This window comes from Rousettus aegyptiacus, unplaced genomic scaffold, assembly GCF_014176215.1.
Source record: "Rousettus aegyptiacus isolate mRouAeg1 unplaced genomic scaffold, mRouAeg1.p scaffold_m13_p_14, whole genome shotgun sequence".
NCBI classification, from domain to species: Eukaryota; Metazoa; Chordata; class Mammalia; order Chiroptera; family Pteropodidae; genus Rousettus; species Rousettus aegyptiacus.
The window spans coordinates 60,538,916-60,563,892 of record NW_023416289.1 but is presented as its reverse complement, the minus strand read 5'-3'; the positions used below and the strand labels follow the sequence as shown (position 1 = coordinate 60,563,892).

Below are 24,977 nucleotides of genomic sequence, written 5' to 3'. Positions count from 1 at the left end.
CCACAGGGCCCCCCACGAAGGCACCTCGCCCCTCCACCCCCAGCTCGCTGTGTGGTTTCCGCTCATCCTGTAAACAAGGGACTAGGAGGGAGGGTCCCTACTCCCCACCAACCACAGGACCCGTGTCACCTAGGAAGACAGCAGCCAGCCCGGGCCGGCCCGGGGCTCCAGGCCCCGCGGTCCGAGGACGGGGCCGGCTCCTCTGTGGGAAGCAGGGCCCGCCACGTGGCCGAGGACAAAACTGGGACAAACAGCAGCCAGCAAGGGACGAACGGTCACCAGGACAACACGAGAGAAACCCGAGTGTGCCGTGTGTGTGCACACGTGTCTGTCTGCACATGCACGTGTGCTGTGTGCACACACACGTACCCTGGATGGGAAAGGGATTGAAACAGTGTTTCTCCCTGCCACAGTCCCACGTCCGTGGCTGGCCGGGGGTCCAGGGCCGATGTCCCACGTCCATCCCTCACGCCCTCTCTTAAACATCCAGCTTCCGCTGGCCTCAGCTGAGGCCTCGGTTCCTTGGGATTGTCTCATTCCTGATGAAATGCCCCAAACTTTCACTCCTGAGGGGTCCGAATCCTTCCAAGGCCTTTCGGTGGCCCCTGTAGTTGATCATTATTTTGGGACGTGAAATAATCGAAGGCACCCCAAGAGCCCCCTCGACTGCAGACGCCACCCCTCGCCCCCCTCCCGTAGCAGCAGCTCAGCGTCTCTCACCGTGAGGTCCGGGCGCCCAGACAGTGGCCCGCAAAGCCCAGAAAAGCCAGTCTCAGTGCCTAGTGCAGTGGCAGTGCTATGTCCGCCGCAAGGGGCATGTCAGAGAGCTTGGGGCCCGGGGTGGGGGAGCACAGGCTTTCGGGCACGAGGCATCACGGTGACGAGAGCCGGTCCCACACTGCCCCTGCTCCCAGACCGTGTGTCCTGGCCGCAGACGGCCACTGCCATATGGCGCTTGCTGATCCCGACCAGAAACGCCATCTGCAAGACAGGACGCCCACCTTCCCGAGAGCTGTCCCCGGCCGGCATCCCGAGGGCACCTCTGGTGGGCTGTCCCACAGCTCGGCCAGGCCAGCTGCCTCTGGGTAGCGGAACGTGGCACGAGGGGTTCATGTCACGATCCCCGGGCTGGAAAACCAGGTCTTCGCGGAAGGCACACTGCGTGGCCCGCCCTCTGGCAGACTGGCGTGCTGCAGGCCCACGCGGCGAAAGGCAAGCTGGGATCCAGGACACGATGGCAGTGCCCCCAGGGCCCTGCTGGCCGTCCCCAGGGCCCCACGCCCGCCCATCGCGGCCGTCATAGGTCACCGGGCACAGCGGGGGCGCTCACCCACGGCCCCACCCCTGTGGGCAGGGTCCCCTCATGCGGGGCCCACGGAGCAAACGTCACAATGGCCAGTGACAGGAGTGGGTGACATCACAGAACACGCCATCCCGTCCGCCTGGCTCTTGACAGCCTCTTCCGCACGGGGAACTTTCCAGGAGCATACACGTGGGGCGCAGGCAGCCCCATGCTCCGGGCAGTGCTCCGGGCAGTGCTCCGGGCTCCATCTCGGACAGCTTCCGTTTGTCACCCGTGACGCCTCCTCGCCACGATCTTGGAATCCCCTTCGTTCCAAGTTCCGGACCCGCCCAGATGGTAAAGGATGGCAGCCAGGACTTCTGTGCAGAGGCGCTGATGACACTGTGGGGACCGTCCTGGGTGCAGCGCAGGGGCACCGAAGACAAAATGGCAAAACGCCCCCCCCCCCGGGGATGGCGGGACGGGGGCGAGGGAGATGGAGAACCAGGCTGGCCAGAAAACGCTCCCCCCTGAAGTTGACAGAGACCCTTCTGCTCACAGAGCACTGTCACAACCGGTCACGCGACCCCACTAACCGTGAGGCCCCAGAAGTGTCATCTCCCCGGGCGGGAAGGGAGGGGGAGCAGGGGTCTCCCGCAGCGACAACAGAGGGCCTGAGCCCCCAGGGTCAGTGCGCCTACCTCCCTTCGGCAGGAGGATGGCTGGTTGGCCAAGGCCACGCCCAAGTCATCTGTCAACTGCTCAGGTGCCCCGACTGACTGGCTCGTCAGAAGTACATTTGGAGGAGGCCGTGTGTGATGCGCTAGGATGAGCTCGGCCAGCTCAGCCACAGCGCCCCTCCCCCAGGCGGCCCCCTTAGAAACACCTGCGCTCAGCAGGCCAGCAGGGCGCTCAGCCCTGGAGGAAACTGCAGGTTTGCAGCTGTCTGCCCGACTTCCCCTCCACGCCCACCGCACGGGACAGCACGTGACCCAGGGCTGGCCAGAGCGGTGCCTCCCAGCGGCTGGCGCAACCCCAGGGGGCGGGGACAGTCCGAGTGGCGTCAAGGACTTTGTCTTGGACTCTCTGCTGCAGAAGTCCAGCTCGTCTAAACTTGGACCTCCTGCGGGTCAGCTTGCCCCTGCGTGGGGGAGCTGGGGCGGGGGCTGGCCGAGGAACAAGTCGAAAGCGGGGGTGGGGTGGTGACAGAACAGAGTTTTAGAGATCGACTGTGGATACGATCTGCGTCCCTTGATCCGGCTGTGGCTGCAGTCGGCCACGCAGTTACACAGCCGTACGCTTCCTCGCAGCTGCCTGAACCGCATCTCCGGGCAGTTACAAATGAAAACCACTAAACGGCTTCTGGCCGCAACCCCCCACTCAGAGCTAAGCTGGGCTGTGCCGCTGGGGTCCCTCCTTCCACTGAGGCTACGATTTGAGGGGCCCCTTTGCCCTAAGGCCAACCCGTCAGTGACAAAAGCACGGTACCTCGCCTTGACATGGGAGCAGGAGAGACACGGGCTCCCTGGGGAGACCCTGCGGGCCCACTGCTCCCCTCTCCCTGTATCGCCCATCCCATGGCTCTGGAGGTCAGGACGTGACAGAAACGAGGCGGCCCCAGGACTGCTAGAGAGCCCCGCCTCCTCTGACATGGGGTGCACAGGGGTCGGCCGAGTGTCCTCTCTTCCCCCGGAGAACACCCGGTGACCACTGCAGGATCGGGGTGCCGGCGGCGGACAGGGTATGGGGACCTTTCCGAGTGAGCCAGGGTGGAGAGGCTGTCCTAGAAGGTCACGTGCGATCAGGCCCACATGAGGCCCACACGCAAGACCTCACTGCTCTCTGCTGCCTGGGGGCCTGGCTGTCCCTGGGCTGTGTGCGCCTCAGCCACCAGCCCTGGCAGACGTTAGGGGGAAAGGCCCGAGGTCCAGAAGACAAAATTAAAAACACCCACGCAACATTTGGGACATTCTTACACGAAAACCTTGTTCATTGTTTCTCTGAAATTCAAATTTTACAGGGTATCCTGTATTACATTTGCTAAACCCACCGCTGCTATTGGGGGCAGAGGGCGGAGCCTGGGTGGGGGAGGGGAGGAGAGCTAAGGCGGGAGGAGGTTCCCAGGGCTCGCCTCCTGCTGACTCTTTCCTGGGGTGCACTCCAGCCTGTCCCCGCCCCATAGATCCTCAGACTCTGAGTAGCCCTTAGCCAGCAGCACCCACACCCCTCCCACAGGGGCACTGCAGGTGGCTCCAGAGGCACCCAGAGCAAACCGTGACAGGGAACAAGATGCAGAAGAGGCACCTGGCTGCCCCACCCGCATTCGCCATCACCGTCACCTGCCAGGTCCCTCTGAGCAGCACCCAGCGTCCTGCGCCATGCCACGCGCGAGTGGGTCTCCAACCCCGTCCAGCAACTGTCCGCAGGAAGATGAGTAACCTCCACCCGGTCACCCTCACGCACGTTCCACGTCAGGGCCCCGGGGAGAAAGTCCCCCGCAGATGGCTCTGGGAACCAGGCCTGTTGACCCCCGGTCTGGCCGAGCCGGGCAGGGCGGCCTGCACTTTGCGCCCCTGCCCACACCCGGTGGCTGTGCTTGGAGCCACAGCCCCTGTGGCCTGGGCAGGCCGGAGCTGAGAGTGTGTCCACTGGGTATTTAGTTCCGTCACTGCTCTAAGTGCTCTGCCGGACGGTGACCCTAAGAAAGAGTGCCTCAGATTCTTTCCCAGATGGGCAATGTCAGCCGGTAAAAAATGCGGGGCCCCACGTGACACGCCTCCTGGGCCCACAGCCTGGGTGAACTGCCAGGGCCCCGCCTCCAGCTCCGCCCACCCAGCTGCGCCTCCCGGTGCCTGCGTGTGGGGGAGGGGAGCCACCGGCCTGAAGGCCCCACGAATTAGCTGGAGGCCCCTCCGCCCTGTGCGGCTCCTGCCGCCCGAGGTGTGCGATTAGACTCAGCCCTCTGCACAGGCGCAGAGCTGGTCGTGTGACTGTCACGACCACGGATGTTTAGAGGAAACACCGGCACTGCAGTGTGCCACCACCTGGACTCCTGTCTTTGGGGGTGTGGCCTTGAGTTCCTCCTCCCTGAATCCCCAAAATGCTGTGTCCCCTGAGAGGCGCAGCGCCCGGGGTGGCTGGTGCGCAGCCGCGAACCTCGGCAGCGGCGCGCGAGTCCGAGGCGTCGACTCGGTCCCTTTCAGTGTCTGCTACACCTCGGGCTGTGACCCAGTCATGGGACGCAAACCCCGTGGGAGGCGGGCGATGAGGAGGACGCGGAAGCCTCGCGTGCGGAGCGAGTCATAGGTACACGGACGTGTACGCGTGCATCGCCACACACGTGCGCGCACGCGCAGCGCGGGGACACAGGCGGGGTGAGTGTGTCATGAACGTCGCATGCACACGCGTGAACACATCCGTGTGCGTGCGCGGGCACACGTGCACACGTGCGTGCGTGGAGTTGCCATGGAAACCGCATCATCTGTGAGTCACAGCCCAAGAGCTTTGGGAAACTCCTTTGTATTTTGTTTACCCGGAGAGAAAAAACAGTAACAAGCCAAAGGTCCCCCAGCTTCTCAGGAAACAGGCTTTGAAGGTCGAGGGGTGGAGACTGTCCCCCGCCTGCCACCAGGCTTGCAGGGTATGGCCTGTGGGTCCAGGAGAGAGCTTGCAGTTGGGGGGCAGACAGCTGGGTAAGGACTCAGCCTCCCTGACCGTCCCCCCACGTCCCCGACCTGTCTAGGGTGCCTCCTGCGGCGGTTCGGAGACTACGCCTGGTACCACGTGTGACAGGTCCCCAGGGTGGCCCTCTCACTCTCTCGGCTGGAGGTTTTTAACTTTCCGAGAAAACCCAAGTGACCCGTGACGTCCTTCCCGTCACAAAGGCCCCCGAGGGCAGCCCCGCCCGCCAGCCTCCAGCTCACAAAGGGACAAACACAGACGAAAACATGAAAGGCAAGACACGCACACGGAGCCGCCGGGGCCCTCGGCGCGCGTGAGACTCACACAGGAAGGAAGTGGCCAGTGACTCAAAGAGGCAGAGCCGTGAGGCCTGCAGGAAAGGGACATTGCCAACGAGTCCGCCCCGCTGGGTTCTGAGCGCGGCCTCAGACAGGCTTCGGCCTGTCCCGCCCGCCCCCGCCCGCGCTGGCCGGGTCTGCTGTCTAGACAGGGAGGGGGCCTCTCGCAGGAAGGCGCCCGGCAGGCCTCTGCTCAGTGGCCTGTGGGTTGGAACCCGGCCGACCAAGCAAACGCTGCTGCCGCTGGTGAGTGTGGCCAGTGGTGGCCCAGGGCAGGGCCATAGGAGGACGTGGACCTCCCAGGGGCTGGGTCCTCTGTGTGCTCCAGCCGCCGACTCCCCAGCGACCCTGCTCAGAACCAGCTTCCAGGCCCGCGGGCCCGGCCCTGTGGACCCAGCAGGCTGAGGGTGTCGCTCCCTGACTCAGAGGTCCCTTCCACACCCGCTGGTCACCGCAGGACGCAGCCCCGAGCCCATCCTGTCCCTGCCGGCCGCCTCCCCGGGCCCACGCCCAGGCTCTGTGGTGGCAGGCACGCTGTGTCCGCCCCCCTCGGCCCGTGTGGTTGTGGCCTGTCCCTGACCAAGCTCTTCCCTTCCCTGAGCCCAGCACAACGCCACCTCCCCGCCCACAACCCCCGGTGCTGACCGGCATCTCACCATCTCAGCGTGCCACGGCGAGGACAGGTCCAGCCGCGAGAGCCTGCGCGGCTCGGCTGACTCATCTGGAGAGGGGACAGTCACTGGCGCCTCACAAGGTCGTGAGGACGCAGGCCTCGTCCTCCGCTTGCCCACCGTCATCTCTGTGGAGCAGGGCCGGCCGACCCTCCCCCCATCTCCCTCAGCCCTGTAGATGCTTCCTGCACACAGCAGGTGCGTGGGGGAGGGCAGGTGAGAGCCAGGGTGTGGCCAGCGGCAGCCCTCACCCCCGGGGCAGGGGCAGGCAGCAAGGGGCGGCCACCGAGGCTGCCAGGGCCTGGCCTGGGGGTGTTGCCGAGGGCACACCAGGGTCCCTCCACCTGGGTCGGGGCAGGGCTGCAATCAGACCAAGGGCCTCGGGAGACCTTGCGGGCCGAGCACCCGGGGCCCAGTGTGGTGCCACCCCCCCCGGGCCCTCCCCCCGTCTGTCATCTGAGCTCAGAGGCCGGGGGCCTGACGGGGTCGAGCCGCTCCAGCCCTGAAGCCTGGGTCCTCCTGCCTGGGGCAGGGGTCAACGGTGGCCGACTGCCCACGGCCCTGCCCCGCACTCAGGCAGAGGGCGCCCTGCGAGGACAGTGTGTCGGCCTGGCCAAGGCCCCCGGACCCCCCTCGGATGTCCGAGAAGGCAGGTTGCACAGACACACAAGTCCGGGATGGGGAGGGTCTGGGGCACAGGCTGGGCCCCGGCCCGGGTCACAGAAGCAGCGAGTCACAAAAAGCCAGGCTGCTGCCTGAGGCCAGAAGCCCCCGCAGGCCTGTCCTGGCTTCAGCACGGCCCAAGGCGGGGTGCCGGACCGCCCCTGAGGCTTCCGGCGGAGGCTCCCGCTCCTGGGACCTTGAGAACGTCATGACAAACTCGCTGGGGGTGTCTGGCTTTCCCCAGACAGATGGCCGGCACAGGCTGGAGAGAGGCTGGCAACTCCGAGGCCCCGAGCCTTGGACGCTCAGCTGGCTCTGGGCGGCCCTTGGGGATCGCGTGTTCATGGCATCATGAGTGCAGGACCCACCACCCCCCGGGCTGCCCGAGGCCCTCTGGACGGCAGCCGCCCCGCCCTCTGTGCCGCTGGGACCCCGGGTCCTCCCCCCTCTGCCCTGTCCCCTCTCCCCTCAGGCCACAAGCAGGGACATCCGGAGGCCTCTGCCTGCCAGCCCTGCGCCCAGCGCCTTCTCCCCTGTTCCCACCTTGCACGAGTGCTCCTCAACCCCTGCACTGTCCCCGCCTGGATGCCCCCCCGGGTGCCCGTCCTGCCCGATGACTCGTGAGAGGACCGTGCTTTACTCTCCCTTTAAAACCAGCCATCTGCGCGTCCCCCCCACCACCCCAGGGTGGGTGGCGAGACCCAGACGCCCCCTCCTGAAGCTGCCGCACAGCCAGACAAGCCAGGGACCCACAGGGCGTCAGGTGGGGATAGTCATTCCTGAGAGATGGGACATGGGGGGCCTAGGGGAACAGGGAGGGCTCCCCAAATTCAGGAAACGGAACTGGGAGTCCAGAAAGACCGAGGCAGCTATAGTGTCCAGAACAGAGGACCGTAAAGGGGCTGCTGCTCAAAGCGAGCCTCGGGGGTCTGCAGAGGAGCCTGCGAGGACCTCCTGGGGGGGGGCAGGGAGCACTGCCTGGTGCCACCCCTGCAGCCACCCCTGGGGTCCCCGCCGGTTGCCCGGACGACTCTGAGGCCCTGACCAAGGACAGCTCCAACCTCCCTGATGCATCAGGAAAGCAAGACCCCAGAGACCGAGGGACTTCCAAGTCACCGACTGCCTCTCAGAAACCGGCTCAAGAATATTTACAAGGATGCATAAACGTCGAGCATCCCACACGTAAAGTTCACGGCGCCTGCAGCCAGAGGATGGCCTTGCAGACGAAGGGGCGAGGAGCACGTCCCCCAGGGTGGGGAGCGGCCGAGTCTGCCAGCTGGCGGCACAGCCAGCGCCTCGTCCGGGTCAGAGGCCATGTGCCTGGGGAGCAGTGAAGGACAGCAGTGGTCGGGAGGGGCCGTCTCTGCCGGCGCCCGCGGTCCCCAGCGGAGCCTGAGGCCCAGGGCTGGGGTGGGGCAGGAGGGCATTAGACACAGAAAGAACCAGGAGAAGCGACCTCCGTTCCGGGGCCCCCTCCAGTACCTGCCCTCACCGCTTCCCTCCTCTCTCTCCATCTTTCCTCTTCACTGGGAAATACAACACGCACCCAGAGATACGTGAACGTTCAGCTTAGCAGGTTATTGTAAAGCTAACCCCTGGGTGGCCACGGGCGCATCTCTCCGGCACCCCCTGCCCCTGTCCCACCCGGCCGTCCCAGGAAGCTCCGCCTCCAGCCCGCATCCCTCCGCGGTGAGGGCGAGGTCTGTGCGATGTCACCAGGGGCACCGGGTTGGGTGGTGTGTCTCCTCCTGCGGCTTGTTACTGCGGAGGGCTTAGACGTCACACTTGCTAGCCTCCCGCCAGCTCAGAGCTCCCGGCTGAGAACGCTGGAGCTCTGCGGTTTGGGGACCTCCTTGTTGTCCTTTTCCTGGATGTCCATCTTCTTGTGGGCAAAGTACATCTCAGGTTACACTTCCTCAGAGCAAGTCCCTGGGAGGTTAACATTCCTTTTTAATCCTTTTTTTGGATTGAAAAAAAAAATTTTTTTTTCTGCATTTTAGTGTCATAATTTTCTCTCGAGCCTGAGGGGAGTCTCCTATTTCCTCGCGGCACTCGGTCACTATGCTGGGGACCTTCTTCCTCTGCCTGTGACTGGGCGCCTCCTCCCCAGGCAGCCCGTGGGGGTTTCTCCCTTCACAAGTGCCCAGGTGCTAACCCTTAATCGTCTTTTTGAGTTAGTCAGAGGAATTTCTAATTTTAAAGATCCCCACCCCCGTTTTTAGCTCTGCAAGTTTCCCATCATCTTTATGTTACACTGTAGTCTACTGAATACACCCCCCCCACACACACACACACACCCCAAAGATGACCACAACCGGATCCTGGACCTGAGAATATGGCACAGGTGACTTTGCCAGACCGATGAGGCTGAGGACGTCGAGATGGGAGGATTTTCCAGATTAGCTCGTTGAGCCCAGTGTCAACACAAGGGTCCTCACAAGAGGGAAGCCAGGGGTCAGAGGTGGGGCCCCGCCGTGAAACAGAGCGAGCTCTTGTCCCAGCCCGGGTCTGAGCGGAGAAGACACCGAGGGCATCGGGACTCAGGGGAGATGTCTGTCCTCACACTTCATGGGTCTGCGAAGCCCGTCGGGTCCCAACGTAGAGTCCCACCTGGCAGGTGCGGGTGGGGGCGGGGTGTCACTCCTAAGCCAGTTGCTTCTTCGCTGACGGGGTTTCATCTGGCCCCATAGCCCCCCACATCCCTCTGTGCGGTAGAGAAGGCTCGTAGTGGAGATCACCGTTCTTTCCTGTCTAGCAGCCTCGTAAGGGTCAGGACGAGGTGCCTCCGACTGAGGGTGCCGTGACCACCGCCTACACAGGGGTGCCAGGAAAGGCTGGAAAAACACGCGAGGCGTGGTGTGGACAAAGAAGCCGGTTCCAGCTCCGGGAGTAGACCAGGAGACAAAAGGAAAGGTGGACGCGAGCACGATCCAGAAGAGCAAAGTGGAAGGAGAAAGTTACAGGAGACCCCCTCAGCCCGGCCGCAGCTAGCACGAGCAGAGCGGGCGGAACGTGGAGGGGGCGGGGCAACGAGACGCGAGGGGAGCCGCTTCCGGTTCTACAGAGGCTCGGCGTCTTCCGAGGGAACGGCCAGGGGGACGCAGGACAAGGTTCGAGGGCCATCCGCAGGAAGCAGGACCACAGGGAGTACGGAAAGCCCGAAAGCCTTCAAAGCCGGTAAAAGCAAACGCTGGCAGCCCAGGTGTGAGCCCAGGTGCGAGAATCAGCCCGGGTGTGAGACTCGCAAGGCATCGGGCTGCCTGTCGGTAGGCAGCGGTGAATGTAAGAACACACTCAGCGAGTCACTTTGAACCTAGTTCTCCGTATTTGTCCAAATTATCTGTCAAGTATGGGACAGAATAAAGATATTTTCACGCCTTCAAGGACTCTCGTGCATCCTTTCTTGGAGTTACTTGAGGATGTATTCCAGCAAAGTGAGAGAGAAAACTAAGAAAGAGAAAAATGGGACCTTTGGACTATAGAGTGACCCCTAGAGGCAGTGCAGGGAGCCCAGGGTGCTGGATCGGTGGGAGCAGGGAGAGGGCTGGGGAGGAGGTCTTGAGAACAAACCGGTGTTGTGGGGGGTGGGGGGAGCAGGGCCATGGCAGAGGCACTATGTTAGTTTGTTAACAAGAAGCAAGTCGGGGAATTAGCTACAAAGAAAAAAAAGGTTATAATAAATTTAAGCTTCAAACGTGAAGTCAACTACAATGGGATATTCTTTTAAGCTACTGACGGAGTGTAAGACATGTTCACTGTCCGGCCACTCGCAGTGGCCGGAGAGGGTGCCTGTACGTGCACAGAGAGCAAAGTGTCTCATAGCTCAGGGTCCCGCTGTGCAGGAAGTGACCTGCAATGCTGGACACGCTCAGAGCCCAGGGGGTGTGGAGGCTCCGGCGCACCGTCAGAAGCCGCCTCTGCTGCAGACGAAGCGGGCGTAACGCTGCGAGCGCCACGGGAGGCCTCAGACCTTCCCGGAAGGGAGAGGCAGGTGGAGGCGCTGGAGTTAATGGCTCACCTTTCGCATCAGGAAGCCAGCGTATCTGTCCAATCCTCCGAAGTCACAACACGGGAGGACGGACAAAGCGTTTCATTGAAGCTTGCAGGAATAACCGATGAGATAGTTAAAAAGAGAAATAATAATTTTTAAAAAGGGGGGGGTGAGTCCTGGGGTAGTGGGACTTTCTTTGGTAGGGGTCGGGGGCAGGAGGGAGAGGAGACATTTTATCACTAGGTTCCTTAGTATTATTTGATTTTTTTAAACCTTGTTCCTATATAGTACTTAGGTTTTAAAATCTGTAAATGCTGAAAATGAAACCGATGATTGATTTCATTCCGAAGTCCTCAGAGCACTGGGACTCTACACCAGGCAGAGCGAACAGATTTGATTTCCCTGCTTCCCTTGGTGAAGCATTTCCCCCTGGCACTTCGTCAATTCCTTTTACGACCATCACCCAATGTACACAGAGCATGCCTCCTCTGCCCTGCTGTACACATGAACGAGGAAAGAACTTTCAAATGTTTACCCAAGGATACAGCGCCAGCCCCAGGTGCCGGAGGGGACTGGGACCCCCGCACGCAAGGCGCCCTCCGGCCGGCCCCGCCCCCCTGCCTCGCGCCTGCGCAGTTCTATTTTTATTGCTTGTCCTTGCTCGACCTATGGCCCAGTCAGCAGCACAGCCCCAGGTGCCAGGCTCCCTGGCAGAGGCCGCTTCCGGGGGAGAGGGACAGCGCGCAGCCGTGCCAGCACGCTTCAGGACGCACACTGCACGGTCGGCCTACAGGTGACACGCAGGAGCCGCATCCGTGGACCGTGTCAAGTGTTGGACATTCCTACCCAGAGAGAGAGAAAAAACGAACGCCACAGACCCCACCGCCAGCAGGTGCAGGAGGCGCCCGGGGCCCTTCCCAGCCCAGGCCTGACTCCCCGTGCGGCTGGGTGCTCCTGGTCTGCGGGTATGGACGCGCGAGCAGAGCAGCACGTGGTGTCACCGCTCTGCCTGTTTTCCAGCACGTTCTGTCACAGTGCGTCTGTCTGGCACCTCCCCATTGTCGTGCAGCTTTGTGCTGAGGTGGATGCGTGCAGTTCTGCATCGTGCCTCCTCGTGTGGACGCACGCTGGAGAACTTTGGGGCGTTGGCCTCCTTAAGGGCACAGCCATGGGTGCTGGCGGACATGTCCCCGGGGTGTGGCTGGTGCTCCCCAGCTTGCCCTTCACAAACTCTTAGCCTTGCACAAGTGTATTCGTGGTTTTTAGCTGTGAAAGTTACACCCGCGTAGTTCTGAGCAATTAGAAAATAAACAAAAATATGTGACAAGAATCTGTGCTCTCCACTGCTAAAAGCTAGCTGCTTGCCTTTCTGCCTTGTATACAACACAATCACATAGCCATCGAGAACACTTTTAATAAAATGTGATTATACTTCGGATACTGTTTTATAACCTGGAGATACCGGGTGTTACATAGTTCATTTAACTAATCTCCTAGTCCTATTTATGCTGTTTTAACCGTTTTTGCTATTTTTAACATAACTTAAATTATTATTTAGTATTTGCTGCATTCACATGAGTATGTGTAAAGGAAGTGTAACTTTTGACCCCCACCCAGCACAGCTCACCCTAACACTCGCTGTGGGTGCCTCTCAGGCCCCCTGCCCTCCGTGGTGGAGGCACCCCCTCCCAGACTGGGGTTAAAAAGAGCAGAACACAGACGGGAGGCCAGAGACGGGGAGTAGCTGAGGGGTCCAGTAACTAACTTCCCCAAGCAAGTGGGCCGCTGTGTGCGCGGATCACCCCGCCAGCAGGCGCCCCGCGCAGACATACTGACATTTATTGTTGACACTCAGCCGGTGCCGCTGGGGGGGACGGCATCGCCCCTCGCCGAGAGGTTGGTACTGGAGGACCCATGTGGGGGGAAGGGGCAGAGACCTCGGCCTGTTTGTTTTTCAAACCCCCGCAAAGCCTATGGCCTATTTCCGTCCTCCGACACAACTGGGGTCTCCTGCTTCCTGAGAAGGGGCTCCCCCATGGCCAGGTCCTGTCTTCCCAGCACGAACCCACAGCCTCTCTCAAACCTCAGCAGCGTCACAACTGACGACTGCTTTTTGTTTCTTCCTGTCAATATTTTGAAAGCATCTGCGGCTCCTTCCCCCACACCCACTATTTAGGGACGTGGTTCCAGGCAGGCAGCCGCTGTGGCCTGGGGCAACCTGAGCACCAGGGAGTCGGCTCCCAGAGGGCGGGCTGTGCATTCGTCTTGCCGGCTCAGCGCGTGCTGGGGTGCGCGCCATACGCACGCCCCAATTTATGGTACAGAAAACTCACTTTGGCCCGTGACTGCCTTGCTGGTGTGCACGCGGCTTCACGGGAAACCATCTTTGATCATCTTTTACTGTATTTCACATACACCCTCTAAACAAGAGGTAACAGTGGAAGCACCGCAGAAGGTCTGTGAATGAGGGGGGCTAGACCCCGTCACCCACTTCCTCCCACTGTTGTGGGCTCTCTGCGGCCTGCGTGGACAAGCTCTGCTCTGGGGAGCAGCCGGGGGCAGCTAATGCTCACGGGAGACGCAGATGGGCTCAGGGGTCCCACCCCTAGCCCCCGAGTGCCCTAAGGGCCTGGCCCTTTGGGGCCACTTCCCATGGCCACCCTTGGGGACGTTAGTGGCTGTGAACACGGCACGTTCTGGACTCTGGGAGAGGGGCAGGTGAGCCGTCACCTGGCTGAGTGGCAGGACGTGTGACAGCCTTTAGGGCCTCTGAAGCCGTTTGGGGCTGAGGGCGGCCGCCCCGGGACACGCACGGGGCCCTGCGTGGGAAGCCGCCTTTCTCCTCCGCGCCGCTGGGGGAGGATCGCGAGGCGGAGCTCTTCTGGGGAGGGGCGTGGGAAGCAGGCAGGCCACGCCCTCTGCAGGGTCCAGGCCGGTTCCGCCCCTCGGACCATCGCGCACGCAGCTGCTCGCCGGTCCATTTCGGTCCCCTTCGCTGCCCACGGGCACGCCCTTCAAAGGAATCGGCTCTGGCAAGTACAATAATGAATCATAAATTTTATTTCAAAATGTAAACGTCACTAAACATGCATACACGTTAAAACAATAAAATTTACAATTTAGTTAATTTTTTTTTCTTTTTGCATAGGACATCATTACAATATAGAATCTATGCCATACAAAATACATACAAAGTTTCATCCGAGCAAGCCAAGGCCAGACAGAGACCTGTGCGACTGTCATACTTCACTGGGGTGGCCCCGGGAAGGCGACGCGTGGCCTGTGGAAGCGGGGTGTGATGCTGGCTGGCTAAAGGAAAGTCCCTACGGGAAAGGAAAACGCGTGTGCGGCGGAGCGGTCTCGGGCCCTCGGCTTCTGCCTTGGGGCTGGCAAATGAGTCCGGAGACGCTCCACCAATGGCTTTGGACGGGGAAGGGGGTCATCTGAGGGGGTCTGGGGGCGGCTGAGACCCCCGTGCATGCACCCAGCACACCCACGCGAGCAACTCCTGGCCACGCGGGAGCCACAGCCCGCCCACACCCTGCAACGCACGGCTGCTCAGGGCAGCCGTATGTCCACATACCGTGAGCCCCCTGGGGTCCTCAGCATTTGGTCCATGGGGACGCTCCAAGGTGAGGCCAGGGAGCTAAGTCTCCCAGCCACATACCCAGAGGCAGGCAGCCCGCCCCGGAAATGGTGCCTCCATATCTGTCCCAGCCACCCTGGGAGGTGGACCCCTCTGTCCCCATGGAGGGCAGGCTGGGAAGGCACCTGGCCAGGTATGTTTAGGGCGGGAGGGATGGACAGCCTTCGGCCAGACCTGTGGCTGCCTTGTGGGCATTCAGCTCATGTACTTGGTTTGCTGTCAATACGTCACCAGGACGCTGCCCCAAGCCCTGGGAGCGAGCTGCTCCTGGGGTCCACCCCTGCTCCCCACGCGTCCCGTGTCCTGCCAAGGGAAGGCAAGGCCTGGGACAGGGGCGCGAGCCACTCCCCTCCCTTCCCGCTCATCTTTGAATAGGTTTTAAAGCTGCCTGAGAAGAGCCTGGGCGGGGCCGGTGGCCGCAAAGCAGGCTGGGCACCTCTGGTGGGGCGGCAGCAACAGGTGGCGCCCCCTCCCCGGAATGGGGGGCCTCGCCCGGCGCGGTGTTGGATGTTCAGGCATTTATCAGTAGTAAGCTGGATTGCGCATCCAGTTCTGTACAAAGTTCTCTGGAATGTGTCTGGGACAAGCCTGTGGGAGCCAGCCTCCAAGTCGGAAAGTCGGACGCAGGACCTGGCTCCTCCCGGGCGGTCCTGAACTCAACGGGGGTCACCCACGGCCTGGACGCTGGCTTTGGGAAATGCGGTCGCCAGGACCGCATGTGGAACCTCTGGAGGGCGCAGGACGGGGACCCACACGGCACTTCTACCTGGCTGTGGTGTGACCGCCCTTCCGGCCCCTTAAATCTCCTAGCACTGCTGACTGAACGACTTTTTAAAAGTGGGTTTAAAGAAAAAAATCGGTGACACCTGGCAGATGTCAGAATGATCAGGTGGCCTTGTAAACACCGCAGGCCGAGGACGCGGGGCCATGTGCTCGCACCGCGTCTCCCCGTGAGGGGGCACTCCTGCTTGCTGAGATCGACGCCGGAGGCCGGGGAACGCTGGGACCCTGCGCAGGTCACCTGAGCACCAGCTTCTGGCAAGAAAGGAGGCCGGGTCTTCTGGAGACCCCGGGCTGGGACCACAGAAAGTGGCCAGCCCTCTCCCCGCACGCCCCAATAAGCAGGCTGGGGGCCACCTGTGGCCCAGCTGTCTGTCCCCGCCTCTGAATCACCCTTCACTGGCCTGGGCTGTGACCCAGGGCGTGCTGAGGTCTGGGAACCCCACTGTCTCCCTCGCCTGCAATGCCGAGGGCAGGGTACAGGGCGTGGCAGCCACCCCACCATGCTCCAATGTGACCGGGGGGCACGCTGTGCCTCTGCCGGCTACAGGTGCACGACAGGCACAGAGAGGCTCTCCCCGCCCCCATCTGGGACAGGAGCCCAAGGCCAGCCCCCGGGGGCTGAGTCCTGTCACCCACCTGTCCCTTCACACAGGCAACCTTTGCTTTGAGCTCTCTGCCCGCTTGCAGGAGCCGGAGTCAGCCACAAAATAAAGGCCTGGATCCCACCCCCTCTCATTGTACAGTCCCCTCGGTCACCGAAGCCGGTGAGCATGGCCATAAACCGGAAAAGCAAAGGGCCCCAAACACACCAGGGCCGGAGTCTCCGTGCCCAGGCGGACCCTGCAGGCTGGTGGGGGAGGGTCCCCCCTCCCGGGGGTGTCAGTGAGGGCGGCTGCCAGGCCCCCCGTCCCTCACGATCACGAGATGCTGGGGGCCCACGTGAACCTGGCAGGCATGGATGGACCACCCGCCCTTTAAATCTTAGTCCTGGTGGGGCCAGGATGCCCGCTGGCTGAAGCCCTGGCTGGGGGCCGCCCCGGTGCCTGAGTGGGGAGGCCGGCGCCCCGGCTCCCCGCCTGGCCTTGCACGAGGGCTGCGTGCGCCCTGCCGGCCCCCCGAGCTGCTACGGGGACGACAGCACCACCCACACCTTCCATTTTTAAGGCAACGTTTCCCTCCCGTCGACTGCACGGAACAGCCCTGGTCCTTTAGAGAAAAAGTTAAGTGCTCTCTTTGGAAACAGCGAACCCCGCTCCCCCCAGCCCACCCCCACCCCACCCACCCGCCTCTAAGACAAACCTGCTCTCCTCATTCCAAGACGACGGCCCTTGGAGCCCGCTCCCTCCCTGTGGGCAGGCCGACTGCACGGAGACCCCGCGCCCTCCAGGCACTGCTCCGTGGCCCCGTCCCTGCCCTTGGGGACCCGTGGGCGGGACGCGCACCGAAGGACTTTGGAATAAAACTCCTGAACCTGGGATCTGAGTTCCTGAGACGTGACGTGCTCGGCGTGTGGCTTTCTCCGCCTCACACGGAAACGGCTTTGGGGAGGGACCCCTGGGCGTCACCTGGGGCCGGGCGCCCAGCCCTTCTGCCTCGAGCGCGGGGCTCCATCCTGCCCAGGCCCCCATGGCGTGGTCCACTCTCTCCCGGACCCGACGTGAGCAGGGCCATCGTGCAGCCCCCATGGGGCCTGGCAGGCGGGGCCACCCCTACTCCTGCCCCTGGCAAGACCACCGCCCAGCCTGGTGCCAGAAGCCATTGGCATGGCACCGGCCCCTCCCGGCTGACACACAGCAGTCAGACGTGGGGAGCCCGTCCAGCGGCTCTGCTCTGCCCCGCACTGAGAGCCGGGGAGGAAGGTGGCCTCCACGACCAAGGCACTCTGGGCCGGGAACGGGTCCCGGGGGTCAGTCCTCCTCCAAAGAATGGGCAGAGGGCTCTGTAAGACACCCCACACCCGCCCCACACCCCCTCCCCCCTGCACCCCACCCCACACACGCCCACATACACTCTGTCCTGGGGGCTCGTATCTACGGCCCCATCTCTCTGGGGAAGGGGGTGGATGCCCCGAGGTCCGGCAGGTGTGGGCTGGGGCCCCCAGGCAGGAGGGGGGAGGAGGAAGGAGGGAGGCGGGGACGCAGAAGCTGGGTGTGCTCGCTGAGCTGGGGACACAGTGGGTCTGGGAAAAGTTCCCCGCAGCTTCCATCTGTGGCCCCCAACACCCGCTCACCACCCCCGAAAGTTCCAAGTCACAATGTCCTGGTCTCTTGCTACAGATCGACGTCTGTGGGGTGCCGAGCAGCCACGTGCCTGGCACACACACGCACGGCCTCTGGCAAGGTGGCCCGGTGACTTTACCCGCTGGTTCAAACAAAGGTGTCCCAAGACCCGAGGGCAGGGCCGGTCGGGGACAGGGAGCTGGGTGCACCGGTGACTGCGGGACGTCTCTGTCCAAGCCCGGAACTCCAGACGAAGCCTGGCGTTCCAGCGCGTGGCCTGGGCTGTCACACGTCACACGCCGTCGTGGTACAGTGGTCCCCAACCAGGCTCCCAGCGCCTCCAAGAGGGGCTCCTGCGGACAGGGACAGGAAGCCGCTCCCAGGACCTGCTCCTCCGTCCTCCGCCGGCTGCTTAAGGCATCCTTCTGACCCGCCTGCGTCCTGAGTCGGCCGTCCGCTGGGGCAGACGCTGGGGGCCGCGTGGGTGGCCAGAGGGGACACAGACCCCCTGCTGCAGCACCGGCCCTGGAAGGCGAGCGTCAGTGACCCACGGGCCGACCTGCGGGCCGGGTGCTGGACTCCACCTGCACCACTCCGCCGGCCCCCGTGGTTTCGGGTGTCCCCGGACCCCACAGAAAGCTGCAAACCCGCGCAGGGCGTAAGGCGGCAGCAGGGTCCTCGCTGAGCTCGTGGAACTGTCCATCCCTGAGGAAGGGGCGGCGCCGCGGCATCTCTCCTGCGAGCGTGTCCATTGTGCAATTTGTGGATGGTGTTTTTTGAAAATTTTTCGTTTTTTTACAAATTGAGTTTGACACCTGAGGTGAAGGAAATCGGGTGGGGGGGTGGGGTGTGTGTGTGTGGGGGGGGTCGTTTCGCTGTTGACCTCAGAAAGCTCTCGCCCTTCCTCCGCGTGGGAGCGGCCTGGGGCCCGGCGCGGGCGCGGTCTGCCCCAGGCGGCGGCGGCGCCCGGGCTCAGGGCGAGCTGGCCGGGCTGGCGGCCGGGCTGCTGGCGTCCGAGCGGCTGTAGTCGCTGAGCGAGCCGGTGCGCGAGCCCCCGCCGCGCCGCTGCAGCATGCCCGGGTGGAAGTTGGCGTGGCGGCGCGCGTGCTTGGTCAGGTGGTCGCTGCGCATGAAGCGCTTGTCGCAGATGGGGCAGCTGAACTTCTTCTCGCCCGTGTGCGTGCGGTAGTGCCGCGCCAGCTCGTCCGAGCGCGCGAACTTCTTGCTGCAGTCCTGCCAGCTGCAGGCGAAGGGCCTCTCACCTGCGGGCGACAGGGCACGGGGTCAGTGGCGGAGCAGCAGCCCCCCTGCCGCGGCCCCGGCCTGCCACCCACGCGTCTCCAGCCCGCCCCTCCGCGCCGCGCCCCGCCGCCGCCGCGTGCCATCGGAGCAAAGGGGCGTGTGCCAGAGCCCTCCAGCCCACACGGGGGTGGGAGCAGACGTCTCCTGGGCGAAACCCTTCCCGCCCGTCCCCGCCCCTCCCCACTCCAGCCCTAAAGCAGATAGATGGCCAGTCCTTGAAGCTGGCCCAGCTGTGCCCAGCGGACGACATCCACACCACCTGGCCCTGTGAGCCCTTTACAGACAGACGACCAGGGATGGCGGGCGACCAAGGAGAGTCCACGGCAGAAGGGGCGCGGCAAAGAGCCACAGAACCAGAGGGAAAAGGAAGAAGCCGGGACGCGGCGAATGTGAACCTAAAAATCCTCATTCGCATTCTCAGAGAAATCGCAGACAAAATGTTACGCATACGGCGGACAGGAAGCCCTAACGAGGAGGTTCGGAGAACAAAATACAGCGTTAAGGAACCCAGAGGATCCCAAAATTCCTCAGAAAAGCTGGAAACACACTCCGGCAATACCCCAGCAAAACAGAACAGAAAAACAGCTCTAGAAAACAGGTGACCGGCACCTTGCGCAGGAGGCCCGGCCGCGTGTGGCTGCGGCTGCCGTTCTTACGGGTTTTGAGTTTTGCGGGGCAGGGTGTTGGGGGGAGCGGGGGATTCGAAACAAACAGGAGAGCAAACCGCCGTTTCCCAAACCAATCGGACCGTTACAAACAGTGCGGGCGAAAAGTCCAAGGTCACGGGGACCCATCCTGGGGCCTCCACATCTAACCGAGAAGGCGCCCGGCGGAAGAACCAGAAAGATGGCGGAGAGGAAATCCCCGACGGTGCGACAAAGCAGCGTCTGGTGGGGTGAACGCAGGGCGAGGTGCAGGCGACTGCGGGGCAGGGTGGCGGGGCGGAGAGCAAAGGCTCCTGCTTTGCTCTGAGGTCTGCCGCGTCTGAGCTCTGGGCACAAAGAGGCGACCACAAAACTTCATAGAGAGAGGGGAAAAACCAACGCCGGGTCGCCCCTGACGGACGAGGCTGGGACAGACACCAGACTCTTGGTAAGTCACGCTGGATGCCAGATGACAGGGGAACAGGGCCTTCCAAGCGGACTTCTCAAGCTCTGCGAAAGTAAGGAAATGACTGAGAAACTGAAGTGAGCAGACAATGAGGGGCATCCCAGGACGGGACAGAGGCAGAGCTGGGGGCCACCTGAGCCAAGGGCCAGGCCTCCCGGCGGACAGGAGAAAGTGAGTCCCACGTGCCAGACAATGTGACCGGGAGGCCAACTGGCTACACTGTAGGACGCAGCGAAGGCGCACACTATTCTTCAGTGAAAAAAAAAAAAAAAGGCGATTAGTAACTCTAGGAAAAACAGAAGAGGTCCAGGAAAACGGCATCCTCTGTTGACGCGAGCTCAACCCGCCTGCGTGTGAGTCATCTGGGAAGCGCTCTGAGCCACGCTCTGTCCCAGGGGCCTTTCCTGTGTGATCTCTGCGTGATCTCTCTCGCCCAAGCCCGTGAGGAGGCAGGAGGAGGTCGAGGGAAGAGGTAGGAAGGAGGTGAACCCTAAATTCCATGGCAGGGACATCATACATAACATCCAAATTTGATAAATCAAGAAATAGCAATAAAATCACGTAGTTTACGGCGGTAACCACCAAAACAACTAAAACGGCAGAGTCGTCTCTGGGGAGGAAGGCTGGGTCAGGAAGAGGAACTTTTTATAAGCTCTTCCGTGTTACGTGTCTACTTAAAAAATCATGTGCATTTATTTCTTTGGTAACAATAAAAGGGGATGTTTAAATATTTCTTTAAGTATCTAGCCCGATGTTTCCCAAACTGTGTTCAAGAAATGTTTATAACTGAAAAAATTGTTAATTGGTGCCAGAAGAAAAAAAATTTTGTCAGCAAAAATGTGCGCGAGCTGCTGCAGGCTGTGCAGCCCCGCAAGAGTCCCCATGTGCCTGTCGTTACGTGCTTTGAAAGGCTCAGCGTTAAAAAGAACAGTTCCATTTCGTGGGACCAGGTGCTGAGTTCAAGAGTTTGTGGCACATCAAGTCCGATAGAGCCCCGTCCCCGAAGTGGATGAGGGTGTGGCCTCAGACAGCACCTCGTGGCCCACAGTGGGGTGAATGGGGACCCCTAAAGAGACATGGACAAGGCGTGATCCTCGAAACCGCTGAATGCGTCTTTATGTGGCAGAAGGGTCTCTGCACGTGTAATTAAGGTAAGGACGTTGAGATGAGGCCACAGGTGTCCTTAGAGAGAAGGGGAAGGGAGATAGCGAGACTGGCCGTGATGGGCGTCCAGGCCAAGGAACCCTGACCACAGGTGGCCGGCCAGGAGCCAGGCAGGGGGCAGGGGACGGACTGTCCCTTGGGGCCTCCAGAAGGACCCAGCACCGCCACCTCCTTGACTGCAAGTTCCTGCCCTCCCTGCAGTGAGAGAGGACCTTTCTGCTGTTTTAAACCACCCAGTTCGTGGTCATTTGTTAGGATGGCCACAGGAAGTGAATACGCCGCCCGGCCTCACACGGGGTCCGCGTGGTGACCCACGGGTCACACGCACTGTGCCTGGCACACCAAACACACACGGCGGCTGATCTCATCAGTCAGGTCTCGGATTCGGGGCTGGGGCTGGGGGGTGGGTAACAACTCAAATTCAGATTCTCCCTTGCTTCCTGTAAGCCCTAGGCCCTTGTTGGGGGCTTATTCTTTTCTGGGGGTCCTTCTGCTTGCACCTCTGGGAGGCACAGGGGGTGGGCTGCGGAGGATTACGGCACCCGCCACACGGGCTGCTGGTGACAGGCGGCCTGGAGCGGGTGGCGGGGAAGCCCAGCATGACCGCGTGTCCAGCACACAGCTCTGGGCCTGTCAGTCGTCAGCAGCTCAGCACTCCTGTGGCCCTGGGGACATGGCTGTGACACAGATAGCCAGGGTCCTCCCCTCCGTTCTCCATAGCCCAGCCAGCCTGCTCCAGGAGGGGCGGCAGCCGATGCAACGTCCACAGACAGACAGACAGACAGACGCAGCACTGTGGCACTCTGACGGCACCGAGCAGCACCAGCGTCTGGCTGGGCTGGCCTCTGAGTGGTGACGACGGTCAAATGGCACCGGGAGGCGGACGAGGAGCAGCCCGGGGGATGGAGACGGGTGGGAACAGCACTTCTCACGCTTGGACTCGGGCCCCCAGGGCCGTTTGCGGGGGGGCGGGGGGGGGGGCTGTGTCAGGAAATAAGCTGGAAGAACTTAAACCCGAGCGTGCATCCCAGTGGCTGTCAGAGGGTGACGTCACCACACGCCACGCAGCCTCCGGAATATTCCACCGTGCTCTTTTGAGAGACGGGCAAATAATGTTAGCATTATAAAAACAGTTTTGACCTCATGGCCCCCGGTGAAGGGTGCCGGGGACTTACAAGTGTCCCTGGCCTCACTCTGCCATCGCGTTTCTAGGGACCGGGCCTGGGGCCCCGGGGTGCTCTGGCCATCGGGGCACATGGCAGGGGCACAGCAATGGCACCACAGGACTGCCACACGGACGGTGCCCCTCCAGCTCAGAAGTGTCACTGCCCGCTGGGAAGGAAGCCTGACCCCAGACCCCTGAGCCCTGAAGGGAGCTCAGCGCCCCTGAGCCAAGGTGCCCGCCCCCACCTGGCAGCCCCCACTTTCAGAAGGGCAGGCTGCAAGGGGCCCCACCCTGGGGACAGGATGGGGAGAGGGCCTCGTGACAGGAAGGCGGGGTGAGGGGCAAGGGGGCTGAGGGAACTGGGGTGAGGAAAGCGGGGGTCACCTAGCAGGCTTGGGGACCCATGGGCGGGAGGAGGGTGCACCGCCATGGGGTGGGGGCTGCCGGGCAGGGCGGGGACAGTGTGGGTGGCTGGGGGAGGCCCGTGGGGCATGAGGTGGGGACGAGGGCGGGGCCTGTAGTGCCTGCCCGGTGGCGCAGGCGGGGTTACATAAATGTCCCTGGCACCGGCTACAGCGAGGCAGCCCAGCGCGATTGCCTCATCTTATCAGCGGACAGGGCGCCCCACGCGCTCCCGGCCCCAGGCCGCAGGCGGCGGCGGGCGGGGCGGACAGCGTGTTCCCGGCAGAGCCCGCGGGCGGAGGGCGGGGCTCCCCTCTGCTGTCCTCTCGCAGCCGGCCCAGCCCCCCACAGCACGCCTCCGCCCACCCCTCCCCCACCCCCTCCCCCAGCCCGCAGGTGCAGTCGGCCCGGGGCGCGCAGGCGCTAGGGCGCAGACCTGCGCTCCCTCTGCGTGACGGCCCCCCCCACCCCGCCGCCTCCGTCCAAAGGGCGTGCTCCCGTTATCGCAGTCGCCCACCCAGACCCCGAACTGGCGGTCCCCGCCGCTGAGCAGGTCCCTCCGGGCTCCAGGGGCCGTGGCCTCGCCTCCCTCCGTGTCCTGGGACCGCTTGTCTGCGGCCCAGGGCCAGCGCCTTTGCTGGCCTGTCCCTCTGCCTCCTGCTGGGCTTCTTAGCTCCAGCGGCCCTGAGACAGGGCTCTGGGCAGTCTGGCTGCACCCCATTCTGTGGAGGGGAGCAGTGGGGGATGCCTCTCCACCCAGAGGAGAAGAGCAGAGGGCCCCACCAACCTACAGGGTGCCCAAGGCACACGATCAGACCTCCTAGAGCACGAGGGACTCACGTGGGGGTGGGGGATGGTGGGGGCAGGCTCGGCAGAGACAGAGGGCAGCACGGGAGGGGGGCGGTGGAGGGGGGGAGGCCTCCCCAGAGGACCCCCCTTTCTCGGCTCTTCCTTCGCTGCCAGGGAGGGGCTGTCATCCATCAACAGACCAACAGACGGCCCCGAGCAGTGGTGGCCGCTGGCACCGGCCGCTCCGGGCTCCTATCCCAGGCCTGCCCCACTCGGCTCCTGCTCTGGTGACACTTGCTGGCCTCCAGGGTCGCCCAGGCCCACAGCAGCCTCAGGGCGGCAGAAAGGCTCATCCTCTGGTTGGGGGTGGAGGGGGCGACTTTCCTACTTTCTCCAGGAGGCCATTTGGCCTCTCTACCAGTCACTAAAAACACTGGGGTTTGTGCTCCCCATAGGGCTGACACCACCTGTCTCCCATCATATAGGTGACAGAGGACACCAACCCCCCTCCCCCAGCTTTCTGCAGGTAAGCAGCCCCTGCAGTGCTGGGCACCTGCCCCGCCCCTGCCCCAAGCCCCAACTCCTGTCATGGCTTCCTGTGGTCACGTCCCCTGCTCCTCCCAGTTACTGTGAGGGTTAGTGAGAGCTCGCACGTGCGCACACGAGACCCTGTGAGCATCGGCAGGCAGCGTGCGTGCGAGCCGGGGACCGCGGGGCGCCCTCGCCAGGCCTTGCTCGTCTTGCCAGCGTGCTCGGGCCTGGCGCTGCTGTCGCGGGCGCACGTGAGGCCGAGCCCACGCTCCTTGACACCTGTGCGTGAGCCGGAGCTGGCCGGACGAGGAGGGAGGTGGCGCCTGGCTGGGGACTGCCACCCGCAGCCTCGGGGTGAAGCCCACCAAACAGGAAAACCCGTCTTGCACGGCTCCAGGGCGGACGAAGCGCATTGTGAGAGGAGGCGTTTGTGTTGTTGCTTTGCTTCGTTTTGGAATAGGACAACTGGATCCTAAAGTTCACAGGAAAATACACAAATCGAAAAAGCTAGAAAAACCCTGAAGAAGAAAAAAGATGTGAGGAGACAGGACCACCAAACATTCACCGCGTTGTCACATAAGCTGATAACTGGCCCGGGGAGCGGAGCAGAACTGGACTCACAGGCAGTGGGAACTGGGGTTCGCCTAAAGTGGCATCTCAGAGGAGGTGCGAGGAGGGTCCAAAAAATATTTTAGGACCATGAGGTAGCACCTGGGAAGACAGAATGGTCCAGGCTTCACACCTTACACCAAGAGAAACTCTAAATGGGTCAGAGACTGAAATGTGAAAACGAAACCACGAATGTCCCAGGAGAAAGCATGAGAACTACAAGGCTGGGACCGCCAAGTTCTTTCCGTGAACCAAAGTCGGAAGCCATAAATAAACAGATTGATACATTTAACTACAAAAGTATAAAATACTGCTCCACAGACAAAGTCACCATTGCCGAAAGCAAAAGATGAATGATAGAGGAAAAATATTTGCAGCTCATGTTACAAATGGTTAGTTTCCAAAATAGAAAGAACTCAGCAATTAAAAGGAAAATCCAATACCAAACAGGGAAATGGACAAAGGCTGTGACTGACAGATCATGAAAAGGAAATGCAAACGACTCTCAGACATCTGAAAAGATGCCATCAGGAGACCACGGCACACTGGACCCGCGGAGAGCCTGCTCTGGCCTGTCAGGGTGCCGAGGCTCGGGGTACGGCACTGTCACACTTTGCTGGGCTGTGGAGGA

General features: G+C 62.3%; 1 protein-coding gene, 1 long non-coding RNA gene and 1 pseudogene across 2 annotated transcripts in view; 1 reads left to right on the top strand and 2 right to left on the bottom strand.

The window, feature by feature from the left end:
- Positions 1–5,393: 5,393 nt before the first annotated feature.
- On the top strand, positions 5,394–10,018 carry LOC118611414. The gene is made up of 2 exons (XR_004954371.1): positions 5,394–5,547; positions 5,908–10,018. It is a non-coding gene; the product is annotated as an uncharacterized LOC118611414 (long non-coding RNA).
- Positions 10,019–13,663: 3,645 nt separating this feature from the next.
- On the bottom strand, positions 13,664–14,791 carry LOC118611413 (annotated as a pseudogene).
- Positions 13,664–24,977, bottom strand: part of KLF13 (Kruppel like factor 13) — a 33,887-nt gene continuing 22,573 nt past the window's right edge. Inside the window, exon 2 of the mRNA XM_016154878.2 lies at positions 13,664–18,536. Coding sequence (XP_016010364.2) covers positions 18,247–18,536 — 290 coding nt within the window. The 3' untranslated portion in view covers positions 13,664–18,246. The remainder of the gene's footprint in view (positions 18,537–24,977) is intronic.